This window comes from Odocoileus virginianus, chromosome 6 (genome assembly GCF_023699985.2).
Source record: "Odocoileus virginianus isolate 20LAN1187 ecotype Illinois chromosome 6, Ovbor_1.2, whole genome shotgun sequence".
Classification (NCBI taxonomy): domain Eukaryota; kingdom Metazoa; phylum Chordata; class Mammalia; order Artiodactyla; family Cervidae; genus Odocoileus; species Odocoileus virginianus.
The window spans coordinates 68,513,326-68,532,367 of record NC_069679.1 but is presented as its reverse complement, the minus strand read 5'-3'; the positions used below and the strand labels follow the sequence as shown (position 1 = coordinate 68,532,367).

At 54.4% G+C, this 19,042-nt stretch overlaps 1 protein-coding gene and 1 long non-coding RNA gene across 3 annotated transcripts in view; both read right to left on the bottom strand.

The window, feature by feature from the left end:
- The window catches only part of PLEKHD1 (pleckstrin homology and coiled-coil domain containing D1), a 32,595-nt gene extending 14,181 nt beyond the window's left edge, over nt 1-18,414 (bottom strand). The window contains exons 1-5 of one of the 2 annotated variants that reach the window (XM_070469546.1): nt 17,926-18,414; nt 2,615-2,708; nt 2,206-2,295; nt 1,911-1,987; nt 989-1,080 (exon numbers count right to left, since the gene is read on the bottom strand). In XM_070469546.1, coding sequence (XP_070325647.1) covers nt 989-1,080; nt 1,911-1,987; nt 2,206-2,295; nt 2,615-2,708; nt 17,926-18,074 — 502 coding nt within the window. In that variant the 5' untranslated portion in view covers nt 18,075-18,414. The remainder of the gene's footprint in view (nt 1-988; nt 1,081-1,910; nt 1,988-2,205; nt 2,296-2,614; nt 2,709-17,925) is intronic. The other variant, XM_070469547.1, reaches the window with a different exon arrangement.
- On the bottom strand, nt 4,994-16,909 carry LOC139035673 (uncharacterized). The gene is made up of 2 exons (XR_011488359.1): nt 7,688-16,909; nt 4,994-6,856 (listed from the first exon to the last, which is right to left on the bottom strand). It is a non-coding gene; the product is annotated as an uncharacterized lncRNA (long non-coding RNA).
- Nucleotides 18,415-19,042: the final 628 nt, after the last annotated feature.

Genomic DNA, 19,042 nt, shown 5'->3' with positions numbered 1-19,042 from the left:
CCTCCTCTCCTGGCAATGACCCCGCATTGTGCATTCACAAGACAATGACAGCTCATCTTTGGAAGCTCAAGTGGGTCTCTGCACCCCCAGGGTGCTGTTAACCTTTGCACTTATTTCTGGTGAGTGAGGCAAGGCAGGTCCTGGGGGCACAGGGCGTCTAGAGCAGGCAGAGGGGAGTCAGTGCTCTGGTCCCCACACGTTTAAGGAGGCAGCAAGGGAGAGGGTCCCAGGCAAAGGACCAACCTCCCAGACTAACTGTCTTTCTCAAACAGAGCATGCCTACCAGCTAATCTCGTTGGAAAAGACCCTGATGCTGGGAAGAATTGATGGTAGGAAGAGAAGGGGGCGACAGAGGATGAGATGGTTGCATGGCTTCATCTACTCGATGGACATGAGTTTGAGCAAACTCCAGGAGACAGTCAAGAACAGGGAAGATTGGCGTGCTGCTGTCCACGAGGTCTCAAAGTGTCAGACCCAACTTAACAACTGAACAACAACAACCGCTAGCCCATCAGGGGCACCTGGGCCTAGAACCTTAAAGAGGGCTGGGGGTGAGAACTGGGGTCTGGGGGCAACATCCTCTCTGTTTGTGGGGCCCTTGCTGCACAGCTGACACAAGTGTTTCTAGGCATTTCCACCACCTCTAAAAGTTGGGGGCTGATTTTGTCTCCAGTTTAAGGGTGAGGAAACTGAGGCTTAAGATGAGCTGCCTAAAGATCCACTCAGCTGATGCATAAATGACAAAGCTGGGTCCAGAGCTCCGGCTCCTAACCACTAGGCTCTCCTGCCTCCTGTCATGCCAACCCAGAGGACTCGCATCATGCCATACAGCGCCCCCAGGCTCCGGGCTGGTCTCCAGCTTCTTGGAGCCTGCTAAACCCCTACCCAAGAAACCCTCCCTCAGTCCTGCACCAAACCTTGGGCTGCAGCCCCCGGCCCTGAAATGCTATCACCAGGGAGCCTGTTTGCAGCCCATCCATCAGCCAACCTAAATACTCCTGCTTCTCCTTGGCCAACTGCAGCCCCTGGGCCTCCAGGCTTTTGATCATGGCTTCTCCCAGCTGGGCATTCTTCCAAGTCCTGGGGAGGGAGGGCAGATGGAACAGGAGAGAAGAGGAAGACACACACAACTGTTAAAACAGAAGGCTGGAGGAGAAAGAGAATGTGCATAGCATGTCCTCGTCATCCTCTCTCCTCCAGAATCCCAGCTCGCACCCACCCTGGTCCCCGTGACTCTGGCCATGCCACCAACATTGATCCATTACAGTCCCTGGAGGCTGGCTCAGGCTGCAAAGTGGGCCACCGGGGGCTGGGCCAAGAGCACTTTGGGAGCAGGAAAGAGGCTGCTTCCTGGGCTGCTTTCTAGACCACTGAATGCCTACCACCTGCCAAAAGGCCTGGCCCAGGGCACCATTCAGAATTATTTGTGGAACTGAAAGCACAGCCCAGCATGAATAGGCAAGGGCCGAGACAGGGGTCTGTGAGCAAATGGGCTGGAGGTTTCTGTACCTCCACCTACAAACCACTGGTTTGTGCTAGGATTAACTAAGGGCCTGGGGAGATGAGATGGGTGTCAGGAGGCTGCCAACTTCTCCTAATGACACTGGATTTGCTCCTGAGAGTGGGAGACAAATGGTGCCTACGTGTGCACTTGTGACTAAACCAGCAAAGCTCATTTTGCTCGAATCTCATTTAGAAGACTCCCCAAAGATGCTCTAAACCTGGTCTGTCTCCACTCCCCACACAAACCAGCTCCCCCAGCCCTGTGCTCCCCACCCTGCCCTCTCCCAGGGTGTCTGTGTGTCCACCAGCATCCCAATTGAGAGGCAGGGAGGTCAGGGTTGGCCCAGCCCACACTCTTTCCCCTTCCAGACCCTCAGGCTGGACCCTTCCTGCCCAGGTGCACTTACACCTTCCCAGACTCCTGCAGCATCTCCAGCCACTGGGTCTGCTCAAACTCCGACTCGGCGGCCAGCAAGATGGTCCCCTGCCAGGAAGAGAAGACCTTGGTGTGCCTGAGAGGAGCCACCCCGCGTGCCACCACTCGGCCTCTGCAGGCCTGCTCTGCATTCTCACCCAGGTCCCCAAGTCACTGACGCTCTTCTCAGGCCAGCCCACTGGAGGGGATGCCCCCGGGGAGCCTGGGGCCCCAGGGAATCTGCTCTGTCCCTGCGGAGCCCAGGCCAAGCTGAGAGCCTTACTCACGTGGAAATCCTGGTGGGAGATTTTCATGGCGTAGGGCATGCTGGGCTCTTCCTTGGCCTCCACCAGGCAGCCACCCAGAGGGATGACACCCTGAGAAAGAACCAGAACAGTGGCCCGCAGCCCCCACCCAGCCCAGGTCACCGAAGGCCTCTGGGAGCCTTCAGCCAACATCCAGGTGTTGCTAAAGCCTCGAAACTAGAAGCCAGACCAGAACTCTCCCAGAGGGACACAGGAGAGACACTGCCTGGGAGGGGGCCAGGGTGGTTTCTGCACCCCCCCCCCCCCCCCCGCCATGACTTGCCACGAGACCAGGGCAGGACACCAGAGAGCACCATCCCCTCTGGGGACATGGTCCCCCATTTTTCCCACTGGGCCCTCCTGCACTGTGTCCTGGGGAGAGGCCCCTCACCTTGGGATGGATGTTGAAGTATTTATTGGTTTCAAAGCTCTTTTTTTCGCCCTCAGAGTAGTAAAGAAGGAAGCTCTCTTTGATGATGAAAAACCTATAGTGGGTGGTGGGGAGGAGGCGCAAACAGGAGAAAAGGGGTGAGGTTTCTCGGGACAAGAGCACCCTTGTGCTCACGTGGGGAGCCCACGAGGACACTACTCAGACTCATCCTTGCCAACTCATGTGCCACATCCAGGCAAAGTCCTCAGCTGGCCAGGCCCCCGCCAACAGGCAGCCCATCCTCACACCAATGGACAAGTGTAAGTGGGAGGCCCACGGGCAGCCTCCCGCAGCTTCATAGCTGGCTCCTCCAGCCCCCCGAGCCACCACCTTTGGCACAGGGGGGTATCTGTGGTCCTTCCCCTCAGGTACCTTCAGCCCTGTGAGTCTACCCCAAGAGGGGCAGAAGAAGGGCTGGAGGACACACAGTTCCAAAGTGGGTCTTTTGACAAGTGGTCCTGAAGACTGGCCATCAGATGGCATGTGGGTACCAGGCTGGTGAGGCCAGGCCTGCAGCCTACATGTGCCACCTGCATCGCCTTCGGTCTTGGATGCTGCACATAGCCTCCTTCTGGGCCCTGGGGCTAACTGAGGGCTTCGCTGGGGGCTCAGCAGTGAAGAATCCACCTCCAATGCAGGAGATGTAGGTTCGATCCCCGGGTTGGGAAAATCTCCTGGGGAATGGAATGGCTACCCACTCCAGTATTCTCGCCTGGAGAATCCCATGGACAGGGGAGCCTGGCCGGCTACAGTCCACGGGGTCACAAAGAGTCAGACATGACTGAGTGACTAACACTTTCACTTTGGGATCTCTAAGCCTCTGGGGCTTTCTGCCTTTGATGACCACAGGCAGAGCTCTTGCATCCACCCAGGGGACTCTCATAGGACTGATGACTAGATAAGACACCAGGTGCCCTCCAGGAGAAGATCCAGTTGGACCTGAGAGCCCAGAGTGGTAGCTCCATCCTCCTGGGGCAGCTGCTAATGCGGCTGTTGGAGCCATGGGACTAGGGGGAGCCGGAAACACCGCTCAGATGGGCTCACGAAAGCCAACAGCGGGACTCTCCCCTGCTATGTGATTAGCGACATTGTATCGGTAGCTGATGTCAGTCAGAGTCCGAATATCTACACCATGGAAATCATCAAATGCTACAAAACATCAAGTGCTCCACCCCACCCCACCCCCAAGAGAGCAAGTGGTTAAACATTCACCGCTCACCCCTGGTTGGACACACCCTCTTGGGAGGAACTCGAAAAGTGGCCGGTGAATCTCTGAAGGTGCCACCAACCAAGGGGACCCTCCCGGGGCCACAGCTACAGTGGGAGGGTCGCTGTGACTGCCGACAGCTGCTGTCTCCACTCCCCCAGGAGAGGAGCTCAGCTCTGTCCTTCACTGTGCACCCACCCCAACCATGTTCTTTATTTGCATGGGCGCTCTCAGCCCAGCCAGACACTGTGGGCAGCTGTGGGCCTCAGAGGTGACATACTGCTAAAGCCGACTCACCCCCCACCCCCGTGGAGGAACACACAAATACCACTGTCTGCAGAACAGCGGACATGTCCTGGGCCCCCCAGCACCTGACCCCTGCCCACCTTCTCAGCCATCCTGCCATTTCTGCCTTTTAGCCTCTTGGCCCCACAAACCCTGAGCTCGCTGCCTCCCGCCTCACTCTGTCTTGCAGGATCCTGTGAAAGAGACCACACAATTTCCCAGGAATGCCTACTCTCTCTCTTCACCTGGCTGAAACTGTCTCACCGTTGGAGACCAGCCCAGCCCACACTGCCGTATGAGCCCCTTCTGTCCGTGCTGACCGGCCGTGCACTTGGCACTGAGCGCCACTGCCACACCCTGGTGCTCACTCTTGTCTGCAGGGCGTGTCAGGGTCCCTCAGTCCTGTGGGACACAAGAGATGTCCTTTGACAGTTTCAAAGGAAATTCATAGAGTACATAAGAACACAGAGCTGTCACTTCTCAGCCTGGGGTGGGGGGGAAGGGGGAGGGGCTAGACCAAGTAAGCTTGCCTCTCTGAGCCTCAGTTTATTCACCTGTAGAATGGGAGTGATAACACGGACCTCATCTGGTTATTGTGAGGATCAGATGAGACTGTGCTCATCACTCTGCCAATTTGAAGAAGAGCCAGGACTGGACTGAGTGACACATCTCCACAGTCCTGTCACCCACAGAAAAATGGGAGGCAGGGGGCACAGGGCTGCCTCCTAGGGACCCTTATTCTCCCCTTTTAGTGGTTACTGAAATACTGCTATTGAATGAACTGTGTTCCCCCAGATTCATAAGTTGAAGCCCTGTCCTCCAATGTGACTGTATCTGGAGAAGGGGTCTTATTTTTTTTTAAAGATTTTTCTTTGTATAGAACAGACTTTTGGACTCTGTGGGAGAAGGCGAGGGTGGGATGTTTCAAGAGAACAGCATCGAAACATGTATATTATCTAGGGTGAAACAGATTACCAGCCCAGGTTGGATGCATGAGACAAGTGCTCGGACCTGGTGCACTGGGAAGACCCAGAGGGATTGGGCGGAGAGGGAGGTGGGAGGGGGGATCGGGATGGGGAACACATGTAAATCCATGGCTGATTCATGTCAATGTATGACAAAACCCACTACAATATTGTAAAGTAATTAGCCTCCAACTAATAAAAAAAATAAAAATAAAAAAAAAGATTTTTCTTTGATGTGGACCATTTTTAAAGTTTGTATTGAATTTGTTACAATATTATTTCTGTTTTATGTTTTGATTTCTTGGTCCCAAGGCATGTAGGATTCTAGCTGTCCAATCCCAACCAGGGATCAAACCTGCAGCCCCTGCATTGGAAGGTAGACGCTTAACCACAGGACTACCAGGTAGTCCCTGGAGATAGGGTCTTTAGATAGTAGTTAAGGTTACATGAGGTCAAGAAGTGGGGCCATAATCCAATCCTATTAAGACGAAGCATTTGCTCTCCCATTTGGCCCCTTGAAAACATAGTGAGAAGGCGGCTGTCGACAAGCCAGGAAAAGAGTCCTTCCCAGAAAGAACCTGCTTATGTCAGCACCTGATCTCAGACTTTCAGCCTCCCAGGAAAATAAATTTCTGTTGTTGAGCAGAAGGGTTCAACAGTGAACAGACTGTTTACTCAGTCTATGGTATTTGCCTGAGCTGACCAAGATGAATACTTTCTTGCCTTTGTGACACTTCTAGAGACCCCTCCTCCCTCAGAGCAAAGCACTGTGCCAGGGATTCGGTGAGGGTGGCAGACACACAGACAGGGAGAGAACGGGGCTCTGGAGGCAAACAATCCCTATCCCTCAAGCCACAGCCTCCGGCCGGCTCCCAGCCTTGCAGAATCTTCCCTTCAAAGCTCTTCTGCAAAACGAGGCCGCGTGTATCTGCCTCTTGGAGCTGCTACGAAGAAACGCTCATTGAGTCAACAAATAATCGCTGCACTCCTGCCTGCGCCAGGCAATGTTCTGAGTCTCGGGGACAGAGATGTGGGCAAGAGAGACACAAATCCCTGTTCCCATAGAGCTTATATTTGAGTGTGTGTAGTGGGGACGCAGACAGTAAGTCAGAAAGAAAGACATGCCACATACCAGATGCTGATAAATGCTATGGAGGAAAATAAAGCAGGGGGAGCAACGGGGTGAGGGGTGGGTGGGGGAGGTGTTGATGTTAAACAAAGTGGTCAAGGAGAGCCTGAAGGCATCATCTGTGGAAAGGTAAGTGTTCCAGGCAGAGGAGCCACAGGTGCAAAGGCCCTGGATGGGAAGTGTGCCTGGTTCTGGAGGGAACTGCAGTGTGGCTGCAACAGAAGGAACCAGGTAGAAAGCAGACTGTGTAAGGCCCTGCTGGCTACTAGAATAGCATTAATGATAAAAGTAACGTTTATTTAGCACTTACCCCAAGCAATACGTTATTGCAAGCAGTTACCTCTGTTAACGCATTTAACACTCACTATTATCCTATAAGGGCTTCCCTGGTGGCTCAGATGGTAAAAAATCTGCCAGAAATGTGGGAGACCTGGGTTCAATCCCTGGGTGGAGAAGATTCCCTGGAGAAGGAAATGGCAACCCACCCCAGTATTCTTGCCTGGAGAGTTCTGTGGACAGAGGAGCCTGGTGGGCTGTAGTCCACAGGGTGGCAAAGAGTCATTGACGACTGAGCGACTAACATTTTCATTTTCCCATGAGGCAGGCGTCTGCATTTTCTATGGGCAGAAATGAAGCAGAAAGTTGACGTGACCTGCTGAAAGTCAGACCGCTAGTTGACAGAGGCTGATTTTTCCTCTGAGTAAGAGGGACAAGCCCTGGAGGGTTCTGCGAGGAGTGACACGATCTGACTTGCACTGCAACCCTGGCTGCTGGGTTGATGACAGAGTGTTGCTGGGGGGTTAGGGGGTGATGCATGGGATCCCTTAGGGGCTGGGGCCACAGGAGGGACAGGAAAGGATCCAGGGGATGAAGGCATGACAAGCCCTCCACATCTGTCTGCCACATAGGACGTCACTGCCGAATGTCACGGCCCTCCTCTCTGTGCCCTCTGAGAGGCAGGGGAAGACGGATGTCCAGGGCACGCTTTGTTCCAGACTTCGGCAGAGCTCGGGGATCCCATGGCCACAGGGGTCATGAAGGGTCACGTGCCATGCATGCCAAGCCTGGTCTGGTTGCAGCTGCTCTCGGTTTGCTTCGGGTGGGGATGGGAATCAAGTAAAGGAAGCTGGCATGGATCTGGAGGAGGAGGGTGACACCCCAGCTGGCAAGGAGGAGGATCGCCCAACAAAGGGTACATCTGGCAAGTTCACTTTGAGGACCCAAAGGGCTGGCATTGCTTGTAACCGTGTCTCAGGACCTGCCCACTGCTCCAGCCGATGATTCTAAGCTTCTCTGCAGCAGGCAGGGGCCCAAGGTTAGAGTGCCCCTGCACAGAAGGATACTTCCTCTTCCTGCCCCTTCCTCCACCATCCCCTTACTCCTGGGGTTCTCACTCTGACCACAAGCCAGGGGCTGCCTCCTTCTGAGTCCTGCAGAGTTAGGCTCACTGAGTTGGGCTGGAGACAGTCACTGGTTGTTTAGCTGTTCTCATGGGCTGCTTTCCAAGCAGAGTGTGGAAGTGTTAGTTGCTCAGTTGTGTCTGACTCTTTGTGACCCCATAGACTGTAGCCCACCAGGCTCCACTGTCCATGGAATTCTTCAGGCAAGAATACTGGAGTGGGTTACCATTACATTTTCCAGGGGATCTTCCTGACCCAGATATCGAACCCGGGTCACCGGCACTGCAGGCAGATTCTTTGCTGTCTGAGCCACCAAGGAAGCCCTGGGTATCAGTATTTGATCCACATAATAATCCTAGGTGGTAGGGCTTTTTGTTCCCATTTTACAGATGAGGAAGCTGAGGCTAAGAGATGAAGCTACACATGCAAGGTCATACAGCCAGGGTAGAGGTGGAGGTGGGACTGCAAACACAGACAACAGCCTCCGTTCCTACTCCCATACCACACTGCCTCAGAAGCTGCTTTGGCCTTTGGGCCATCACCTGGGCAGGAAACAGATGGGCCAAAGGCAGTAGGTGTCAAGGCTGGGGGAGCCAAGCATCAGAACTCTGCCACTTACCAGCAGTGTGACCAGGGCAAGTCCTCTGATCTCTCTAGGGCTGGTCCCCCAGGGGAACTTGAAAACACTAATAGTACATTTATCTCTTAGGGTTGTTGGGATAACAAAAAGAGTTGTTCACTTAAAGTCTTCGAACATTGTGTGGTAAATATTCCTTAAACATTTACTTTTATTACTACTAATAATATTTATTATTATTAGGTTCAGTGTCTGCCGCTGCCTCCCCTGACCTCCTTTCCCATTTGTGCTCAAAAAACTCCTACTGGCAAGAGCCCTTGGCTTCAGCCCAGCTGGCCAACTCACTGTCCTCCAAACACACAGCCCTTTCCTGCACCCGGCCCTCCTCCCTGTCCAAGACCCACCCTTCTACCCAGGCCAGCTTCAGTCCTGGGCAAAGCTTCGTCTCCAGTCCTAGCCCCTAGGGTCTCCCTGTCTAGTCCCAAGCTTCAGTGAAGCCCAGAGCGTGTGCGTGAGTGTAGGGTCTGTGTCTGCCCTGGCTGCCTCTTCTCTCTGGTCTTAAAGAATTTCACCTCTAGATGAAGGAAAATTTACCAGGTACCAAGACGCTCATGTTTCTAAGTGTTTTATTGACATCATCTTATCTAATCTCTCATGACAACTCTGAGAGTTGCGACTGTATTTCCATTTCACTGGTGAGGGAATTGAGGCACAGAGAGATTCAGCAGCTAGTAAGGGGAAGACCGGGAACTCAGCTGGCCAGCTTGTCACCACACCAGGTTTGTCTGCCCAAAGTGCAGCAAGCCAAATGCTAAGACGCTGAGGTTTGCAGCAGATGAACGTGTGTGTGGCGGTCAGTAGCTTGTGTTATGTATATACTAACACCATGCTGGAAGTTAAAACCTACTGAGAAAAAATTATGCAACTTGAGTCCAAGAAGTGTCACCCCAAGAACCTTAGGATTCTTAGGAAATATCTTCTCATGGATCCCATCAGAAAATAGGTCTATATTTGAAGGATTACTTAAACTGTCATTTCTTTTTTTAAGATTTTCTTTCTTGATATGGAACCATTTTTAAAGTATTTTATTTGCTACAATATTGCTTCTGGTTTTTTTATGTTTTGGTGTTTTGGCCCCAAGGTCTGTGGGATCTAACTCTCCAACCAGGGTTCGAATCCACACCCGCTACAGTGGCAGGCAAAGTCCTAAACACTGGACAACTAGGGAAGTCCCCTAAACTCATTCTTTTGTGAGTTGGCTAGGATTTAGAGTCCTTCTTGTTAAAACTCTGTACTTGCTCTTTGCCACGTATCCTTAACTCTAATTCATATGATGATTATTCAAATAAAGACTAAGTGCCTGCCTTCAAAAGAGAAAAAACCCAGATCCAAGACGTGGTCCCAAGTTTGCAAGCAAATGCAAAACAATTCCATTCCTCTGATTCTCCATAGGCCTTCCACCGTTATCAGCAGAATGTAGTCCTCTCTGTCAAAGCTGAGGAACTGAAGATAGGGGAGAACTGAAACCATGCCCCATGGGCTGAAAAAATCCATAACAGAAACTGGTGACTAATGCAAATTCTTGAGCTTGTCTTAACAGACCAGCAGATAAGGGAACAGCTTGTTTAAAAGCCCTCGGCTTGTAACACAACAAACTGGCTGAAACCGGGAGGACCCAACACATCTGATCAGAGTCTGCACAGAATAGACCTGCTCGCCCCACCCACAGCCCCAGGTTCCCTCCATATCAGACTTCCCTGGAATTTGCACATGCCTTCCATAAAGAAGCATGTAACTCAGGTGTGCCTGTGCAGAACACAGATTCCTTCACCTCCTTCCTCCAGTCACCTCCCCCCATGCCTCAGATTCCCTTCTCGTTTAGACCATAAAAACCCCAAGCTGCTCGCCTCTGGAAAGGCAGATTTGGGATTAACTCTCCCAGCTCCTCACTTGGCTGCCTCCTGAATAAACCTTTTCTCTGCTGCAAAGCTGGGTGGCTCAGCATCTGGCTTGCTGTGTGTCAGGCAAGCAAAGTTGGCTGGGTAACACACCGACAAAGCTCAGGTTCTCAGCCGCTCTGCTCTCTGATGCCCAGCCCCCCTCACCACTACTCTTGGCTCTCCTTAGCGCTTCAGACCTGGCATCGTGGTTTGTCTTCTTAGAGCTTCTCTCTGCAAAGTAACTGCAAGCCCCTGGCCAGCTCAAGTCAGAGAGCATGAGCGAATCTTCCGGTACACTTCTGGGCCCGGGGGCTTGATGATTTCCTGACCTCAGGGAGCTTATAGGCAAACACCGATTGTACAAATCAATAACTTAAAATACAGCCAATGCTTATCCAGCTGCTCTTGTGTGCCAGGCACTGTTTTAATAACATCAGAATGGTTGTTAGCCATTCACTCCTCACATGAGCTAAATGAAATGAGTGGAGAACAGAGAGGTTAAGCAGCATGCCCCAGGTTACACAACTGGCAAGTGGGGAGCTGGTATCAATATACAGCACCAGGGTACCCTGCCACTTTGTAAGTTTGTATGAGATACAGCAAGAGGACAGATGGGTGAGGAATCAATGGTTTGGGTGTCCAGCCCGCAACGTTCTCCGAGAGGGGTGACACTGAGCAGGGTTTGGAAGGATGAACAGGAGTGTCTAGGAAACTGAGGGGACGAGGGAAGTGGAGATGCATCTCAGACAGAAGGCACAGCAGATGCAACAAACATTGTGTTTCAAGGCTATCAGAGCACATCTGGTATTGCTGGCAGCTAAGTGCCAAAGGGGTGAGCAGTGGTGTCGGGCAGGGGAGTGAGAGGTGGGTTAAAGTCAAAGACAGCAGTGGGGACCAGGCGCGGGTGGGGCTTGTGGTCCCTGTAAGAAGGCAGGGCTCCTTGTGGCAGATGACGGGAGCTGCCAACGGGTTTCAAACAGGGCCCTTGTGAGGTCATCTTGCAGTTTTAGACGTGGAGAAGGTGTCTCGGAGGGCTCCACAGCTGGGCAGAGGGGGCAGATTAGAGTTCTTGGTTGTTGCTGATACAAGTCAGCAGAGCTTGCTGAATAGACAAGCGAGGGAGAGCAGAGTCTGGGATGGCATGAGGCCCACGACACTAGCTGAGCTGCAAAGTGGACAAGGTGCCATCCGAGCTGAACCAGGGAGCCCAGGAAGGTTGTCCTCAGCTTTGCTTCCACCTTGACTCCCCTCCTCAGCTCCCTGAAGGCAACAAAGGCTCAAGCAGAGCTTGATGGTCAATATGGGCCTCACAGTTGATCCAGCTGGAAGTGAGCAATAAAGGCTACTTAGACCCGCAAATACCTTCTAAGTTGGGTGGGTCCTGGCAAAGCAAGGCGCATCTACACTGCTCCTGAATGTTTGGAGGTGCAAAGCCAAGTGTGAATGTAGGGGCTGGGAAGGGCGTTGCATCACAGAGTGAGAGAGACTTGGAGTGGGGGGCAGTCCTGAAGGGCAGAGGGGAGGTGGGGTGAGGGGAGAGGGCAGAGGAGAGAGGATGCAGGGAAGATCCAAGAGCCTGGGCCCTAAAGGGTCAAGAGACAGCAGAGAACAATCCCAGCCCTGGTGGTACTGAGATGCAGTGTCTGGAAGGCTTAGGAAACTAGGGAACAGACCCAACTAGGTGCTTGCAACTCTGGGATTCAAATACCTCTCCACCCTGCTCTATGACAAACCTTCTCTTCATGCTGGAGCAGGAAATGGCAACCCACTCCAGTATACTTGTCTGGAGAATCCCATGGACAGAGGAGCTGGTGGGCTACAGTCCATGGGGTCAACAAAGAGTCGAACGTTTACTTTTCCTTCACACAGTCTACAAGGCCCCCAGAAAGCTTGTGTGGAGGCTGGTGCATCAGTGTGGCGGTGGGGATGGTCGGGGAGACTGAGGAATGAGCCAAGGTCCATATCTGCTAATGCAACAAGCAGTGTCTACGCTGGGCAACCAGTTCATCCACAGATAAGGAAACAAGAACTCAGAGCCCCTGGGGATCAGCAGAAACCCTGGCCTGTGGAAGCGTGAGAGGCCATGCGTTACACGTCCCAGGAAGGCAGGACACCCAGCCTGGCGGCCTCTCCCTGGGGGCACCGACATCCAGAACAGGAGCAGCACCCGGGCTTCCTCAGCCCTGAGCTCCTCGGGCACTGAGTAAAGGGGTGTGGGGCGTGGAGTCAAGCAGATCCTAGAGCCGGGGAAGGACGGCTTATCAAAAGCGTCCCTTTCAGAAGTGGCAGAAATGACACAGCTCCCCTTGAGTGTCCCTTTTTGCTCATTCTGGGCAGCCTGGAACACTCAGAGAATGCCCACCCTGGCCTCTGCTACTTGCCTGGCTCTAAGTCTGAGATGGCGGAGAAGGCAATGGCACCCCACTCCAGTACTCTTGCCTGGAAAAGCCCATGGACGGAGGAGCCTGGTAGGCTGCAGTCCGTGGGGTCGCCAAGAGTCGGACACGACTGAGCGACTTCACCTTCACTTTTTACTTTCATGCCTTGGAGAAGGAAATGGTAACCCACTCCAGTGTTCTTGCCTGGAGAATCCCAGGGACGGGGGAGCCTGGTGGGCTGCTGTCTATGGGGTTGCACTGTGTCGGACACAACTGAAGCGACTTAGCAGCAACAGCAGGTCTGAGATGGCAGGACAGCGGAAATCCTGCCTGTGAAGTACATGGGTGATGACAAGCGAGGGTTTATGCAAAGATCACCAAGTCCAAGGGGCTCCAAAAAAATGTTAGCAGAGGGATACATGTATACTTACAGCTGATTCACATTGCTGTACAACAGAAACTAGCACAACATCATAAAGCAATTGTATGCGTGCTCAGTCACGTCAGACTTTGTGACCCCATCATGGACTGTAGCCCACCAGCCTCCTCTGTCCATGGGATTTCTCAGGCAAGAATACTGGAATGGGTTGTCATTTCCTCCTCTGGGGGATCTTCCCAACCCAGGGATCAAACTGCGTGTCTTGTGTCTCCTGCTTTGGCAGGAGATTCTTTACAACTTGAGCCACCTGGGAATTATACTCCAATTTTAAAAAATCAAAAACAAGTTAGCAGAATTCTTTGAACAACATAATGAAGACAAACTTACTGTGCCAAGCAGGCAGTAGTGCAGAGGCACTGGGTGAAGTAGGAGGGGGCCTTGGAGCCCTCCTTCTGCTCCCCACCTCCCTGTGGTGGAGTTAAGGCACCTTTAGAATCACCATGGAACAGAGTTTAACCACCACAGTTTGATCCATTTCCATCTGACGGATGAGACACTGCCAGCCGGTGAGCTGTGAGGCAGACGTGCCCCGGCCTGGCTCACACACCTGGTCACTGGCAGGGCTGGGATTGGAGCTCAGGGCACCCGCCTCTCAGCCTGGGTTCACCTGCCACCAGGGCCACACCTGCTCTCAAAAGGAACTGCTCCATATTTCCAAGTCTTGGATGTGAGGCAGTTGAATTGCCTGAAAGTGTTCTGCTTGAGTTCCGGCCCCTATTTTCAAACATCCCATCAACAGCCTCTCATGACAGCTCCTGGGGTGGGGAAGGAGAAGTGTGTCTTGTTTGCATAACCAACTCATTTAACTTCAGGCCAAACGAACCATCACATGACCCCTGTAAAGCCTGACACAATGGGTGTCATCTCATCTTACAGCTGTGCTATGATCTGGAGAGTGTACCCAGATCATACTTAAACTAAGGACTCAAAACAACCTTGATGCCACCATCTTAGACGGATCTGGGGACAACCCAGAGCTGCCACCTAGCCACTGCCCACCACCAAACACTGTCATTCTGAAAGAAGTTGGGAGAGCACAGGTTGATTATAAAAAAAAAGAGGGGCCTGCAGCCTGGGATAGAACAGCCAGAAATGCTGCAGCTGTGCTGGGGGGACACCTCCCAGTCAGCTGTGAGAAATGCTATGTGAGCCAGGAGCCGAGACCAAGTCCCAGGGTCACTGGAGTGAGGCTGAGCCTGGTGCGTGGAGGTGACGGGCAAGCTCTCCCCCCACAGTCCTTTGGGACAGTATCACAGTGTCGCCTTTAGGAAGCGGTGCTCAGAGCCAAGGCTGAAACTCCTGGACCCAAATCTCTGTGGGAAGAAAGTCTCCTCAAGTCTTTTTGGCGTGATGAACACCAGCTGCACAGATCATCTTTCCACCCCTGCGCAGGTTGTGGCCTGAGATTTAGGAAATGAGGCCCCCTGGTCTCCAGGGTTCCCCTAGCATTTAGCGGACACTGTGAGTCTCAGCAACCTGAGGTAGGATGCCCTGAAGCTCCAAAAGAGTGAGCTGATGCCCAGGGCCCACCAGTCACCTTATACCTGAGGGAGGAGGAGGGACACAGGTGTAGACACCCCAGAGGCAGGAAGGAATCAACTGGGCCCTCCTCATCAGAGGCTCCAGCCTTGGGAGATGTGCAGAGGGATTAGGGAATGGATTGGACTGCAAGGAGATCAAACCAGTCAGTCCTAAAGGAAATCAACCCTGAATATTCACTGGAAGGACTGATGCTGAAGCTGAATCTCCAATATTTTGACCATCTGATGGGAAGAGCCGACTCACTGGAAAAGACCCTGATGCTGGGAAAGACTGAAGGCAGGAGGAGAAGGGGACGACAGAGGATGAGACGGTTGGATGGCATCACCAACTCAATGGACATGAGTTTGAGCAAACTCTGGGAGACAGTGAAGGACAGGGAAGCCTGGCGTGCTGCAGTCCATGGGGTCGCAGAGTCGGACATGACTTCGTGACTGAACAACAACAACAACTGGGGTGCTGGGGAAAGAATGAAGCCCTGGGAGAGAGCTGGCCTGTCTGCTGGACCAGTGCCGCCGCACGGCTGACAACGGCCCAGGCAGAGAGGCTTCACTCCTGTCCTCCTTGTCTCTGAGCACCTGCGTCTCCGCTGCTCACAGGTGAGGGGGACGAGTCACCCTCTAGACACCTCTCCCAGATCCTCTGATTACTGCTAAAAGACATTGTTGATTCCTTTCTCTTTTTGTTGTTCATGGGGAATAAAAGCTGACCCTTCAGCTCAAGGGCATCTTCCCACCCCGGGAAGGGCAGGGCTGCTCGGGCATTAGGCCCTGAGACAGGCCCTGAGCGGAAGAGGTTTTATAGAACCCAGCTGGCCACAGCCGCTCCCATCCTGCCCATGAGTTATTTATGCGGCTCAGGAGCCTTTCCAGGCCCCCTCCTCTTAGCTGCCCCCCCCAACCATGGCATTGATCGCTCTAATGGCAGGGCTCTGCGGCGGCAGGCCTGAGTGCCCCCTCCCCAGGCCTTCCTGTGGCTGCTAATTAGCTGGAGTCCAGAGAGGCCACAGAGAGGTAACTGGGGCCCAAGGGGCCCTGCTGGGAAGTGACAGGGGGCTAAGCTGAGCATCAGGCCTCCCCCTGCTCCATTCCAGACCCTCTCTGGCCGCTGTTGCTGATCCAAGGCTAGATCGCATGTGCATGTGTGTGTGTGTGTGTTTATCTGTGAACATGGACAGAGGCCTAGAAAGGGCAGGGGAATGTTAGCTCTTTCCTGAGTCCCAGGAAAGGAGGAGTCTTTGCACAGGGGCAACTCTGGAATTCCCATGAAGGAACAGAGTGTGAAAATCTCCTTGGAAGGCGGTTGGAGGACTTGACTTTGCAGAATGTGTACACTGTTCTGACTTGGGCTGGATGAGTTTTTGAGTGGTTGTGGGAGTGACTGGTGGAGATTCTTGGGGTGGGGGTGCTACAGCTCTCCAAGGCCCATCACTGTGCTTTTAGCTGGGGAACTTTTGCCCGCAATGCCTCCCAGCCCTGGAATCAACTGCAGATGTAGGGGCCAAGTCCCCACACCTGTGGGTGATGGGTACAAGGGGACAGAACCTGGGGGCTGCAGATCCCCAGCACTTATTAGGAATGCCATCAGGTGAAAAATGTGTGGAAAGGGACATCTTGGAGGACAAGACCCAAAGGTAATACCAAGGACAGCAGCTAGACCCAACAGAGGAGTGTTGCTTGCCTGGAGCAACTGAGGTAGAAGAGGGTGGTGGGGTGCATTCTGCTAATGGTTCTTGAATTTATAAGCAGCCTCCCCACCCCCACTCAATGCCTTTGGTAGAGACAAGCCTGCTCCTGGCGCCTGAGAGCTGCCGCTCAGACCACACAGCCCTGGAAACCCCTCACAACATGGCCTCTCTGCTGCCCCAGGCCTCCACTCAGGAGATCAGAGATAAGCTTAACTTTGGAGGAACTCAAGCAGCCGCCATCCCATTAAACCCCAAAGTGTAAAGTCCAGCAAAAACCAGGTGTGTAAAATGTGAAACAGCATCCACAGTTCTGTTTGTTCTGTAGACATATTAAAGTATTCATCAAAACAAAACATCAAAACCAACTACTACCATGTCCCTGTGAACTGTGTTCCTGGCACATAGGAAGCCCCCCTGCTCAGGGGCAGACGCACAGGGTGGGAAGGAAGGGGCATCTAGACCCGCTCCTAGTTTCCTGGCAGGGTCATGCCTCCAGGCAGGGGCCATCACACAGCAACTCTCAGAGCTGAGACTGCCCTGAAGGTGAACACTTTCCAGAAAATGGCCCATTGCTCCTGAATCCAGCATTGGGAGCTTCCTGCAAGTTCAGGGCTGTGAACTCCCCCTTCCTCCAATACCTTCCAGGCTCAGTTTTGACTGGCTACTGGCCTCTGCGGAGTAGCCTTGGAGTTGGGACCGGGAAGCTGATGCCAAAGACCCCGGCTGCTCTGACCTTCCCCACCACCCCTTCCATAGGATCAGTCCTTCTGACAGGACCCATCCATCCTCAGTTCTGCCCCATCTCCCTTCCCCCAACCCTCAAGAGTCCCTCCTTTCGGTTCCAGCTTCTCTGCCTGAAGCACTGGAGTCTCTCTTCCTTAGGCCCAGTTTAAAGACACACACGCGTGCATGTGCATGCTAAGTTGCTTCAGTCGTTTCCAGCTCTTTGTGACTGTAGCCTGCCAGGCTCCTCTATCCATGGGGTTTCCCAGTCAAGAAAACTAGAGTGGGTTGCCATGCCCTGCTCCAGGGGATCTTCCTGACCCAGGGATCGAACTCAGTCTCTTACATCTTCTGCATTGGCAGGCAGGTTCTTTACAACTAAAGAAGCCCCAGCTTCCACCTGGGAAGCCCCAGTTCCCAATAAGACTCCTCTAGGGATGGGCACAGACTCTCCCAGACCCTTCTTCCCGCCCCTGGCCAGTGCTTTTCAGAAGCTCCCTCATTGCAGGTACCCGATTGTTGAGGGTAGGTGGAAGTGGGGGGTGGGAGGTAGGACACCCATGCCCCACCTCTGTGCCCACTTCTAGAAGCCTGGGGCAGAGGGTTGTGAATATGATGGAATTGGGGGCGGGGTCCCAGGGAGGCTGTTTGGCTGAAGACAGGGCTTCTTTCTCCCTGCAGAGTACAGCCCAATCTGACCCAACTGGGCTCCAACCACGGCCACGATCTCTTCCGCCCGCGCCCATTCTCCCCAACCCGACTCAGATCCGTTCCACAGAGAACTCAGCGGCCCCACCCCAGCTCGATCAGACTCCAGCAGGGATGACCCGGCCCGAGGTTGGGATCCACATCTTCCAGAAGGAGCCAGCGAAGAGCGAAACGGGGCGAGGCCAAGGTCACAAGAAAGGCAGGCGCAGGAGGGCAGTGAGCGGTTCGGTAGGGGGTCCTTAGGCCCTGGTTCCCTCCCCAGGTGGTCCTCCCTCGGCGCGGGAGGGGCACTCACCGCCGGGACCACTTGGCCGACGTCCTCCCGAAGGAGCGCTTCCACAGCACGCCGTATAGCTGCACCTTGGTGCTGATGTCCAGCGCGTCCGAGTCGGCCTGCTCCAGAGACGGCGAAGGCGACACCGAGTTGGACTTGGACGTGAACATCCTGCCTCGGCGGGGCTGCTCGCGGCCGGGCCCACCCGCTCCCCGGGGCCGGCAGGGACGCGGGGCTCAGGGCTCCGGCGGGCTCGGCTCGAGGCTGCGGGGAAGCGGCGTCGGCCGGCGCCGTCGGGGCGCGTCCCAGCCGGCGGAGACGCGGAGCGGTGCGGGCCGGGAGCTGCGGCATTCAAGTGCGCGGGGCCCGGAGCGCGGCGGCTAGGGGCGAGGGGGCGCGCAGCCTGCGCCTCGGGCTCCCGGCTGCGGCGGGCCCGGCGGGGAGGGAGGCTCAGCCTCCAGTCAACAGCATCACTCCCCTCTCCCTGCGACAGCCCCAATTCTGGTGGCCCCGATTGGCTGGGAGGGGCAGGTGAGCTGGCTGCAGGCCGGCCGCGAGCGCCAATCAGTGCGGGCGCCGGCGGGAGGGCCGGGCTCCGTGCGTCCGGAAAGTCCCGGCGGGTAGCCTGGCCCCGGGACGCAGCCCCAGCTCCCCACCCCCCGCCCCGCGGGCCCATTTCTCCCCCGGGCTCCTTCTCGCGTGGGGCGCCTACATCGAAACCGGGAACACGTCTGCTTTGTGACGGGCTAGGAGTCAGTCCTGCACATCCTTAAACTTGCTCTGGATGCGGGAGAGCAGACGACCGGGCTTGGAGTCCCACCTCAGTTCTTACAAGGCTCGGAGAAGCGGCAGTGAGCCTTACTTTTCTCTCCTTTAGAGCGGAGACCCCTTACCTGCTCGGGCAGGGCAGGGAGCCAGGTGAGACTTCGGCCGGTGCCCGAGCGCCCGCGGGAGAGGAGACTCCATCGCGGCTGGCAGCCCCTCCCCGCTCCGCTCAGGTGGGTCTCACTTTGCACCACGTCTGCCGCGATCCGGATCAGATTTCCCTTCCCAGAACTTGGCTGCCTGCGTCGGCATTTGGCTCTCAGTGCCAATCCCGAACGGTCCGCGCCTCTGGTGTCCGTGATTTATCTGCGCG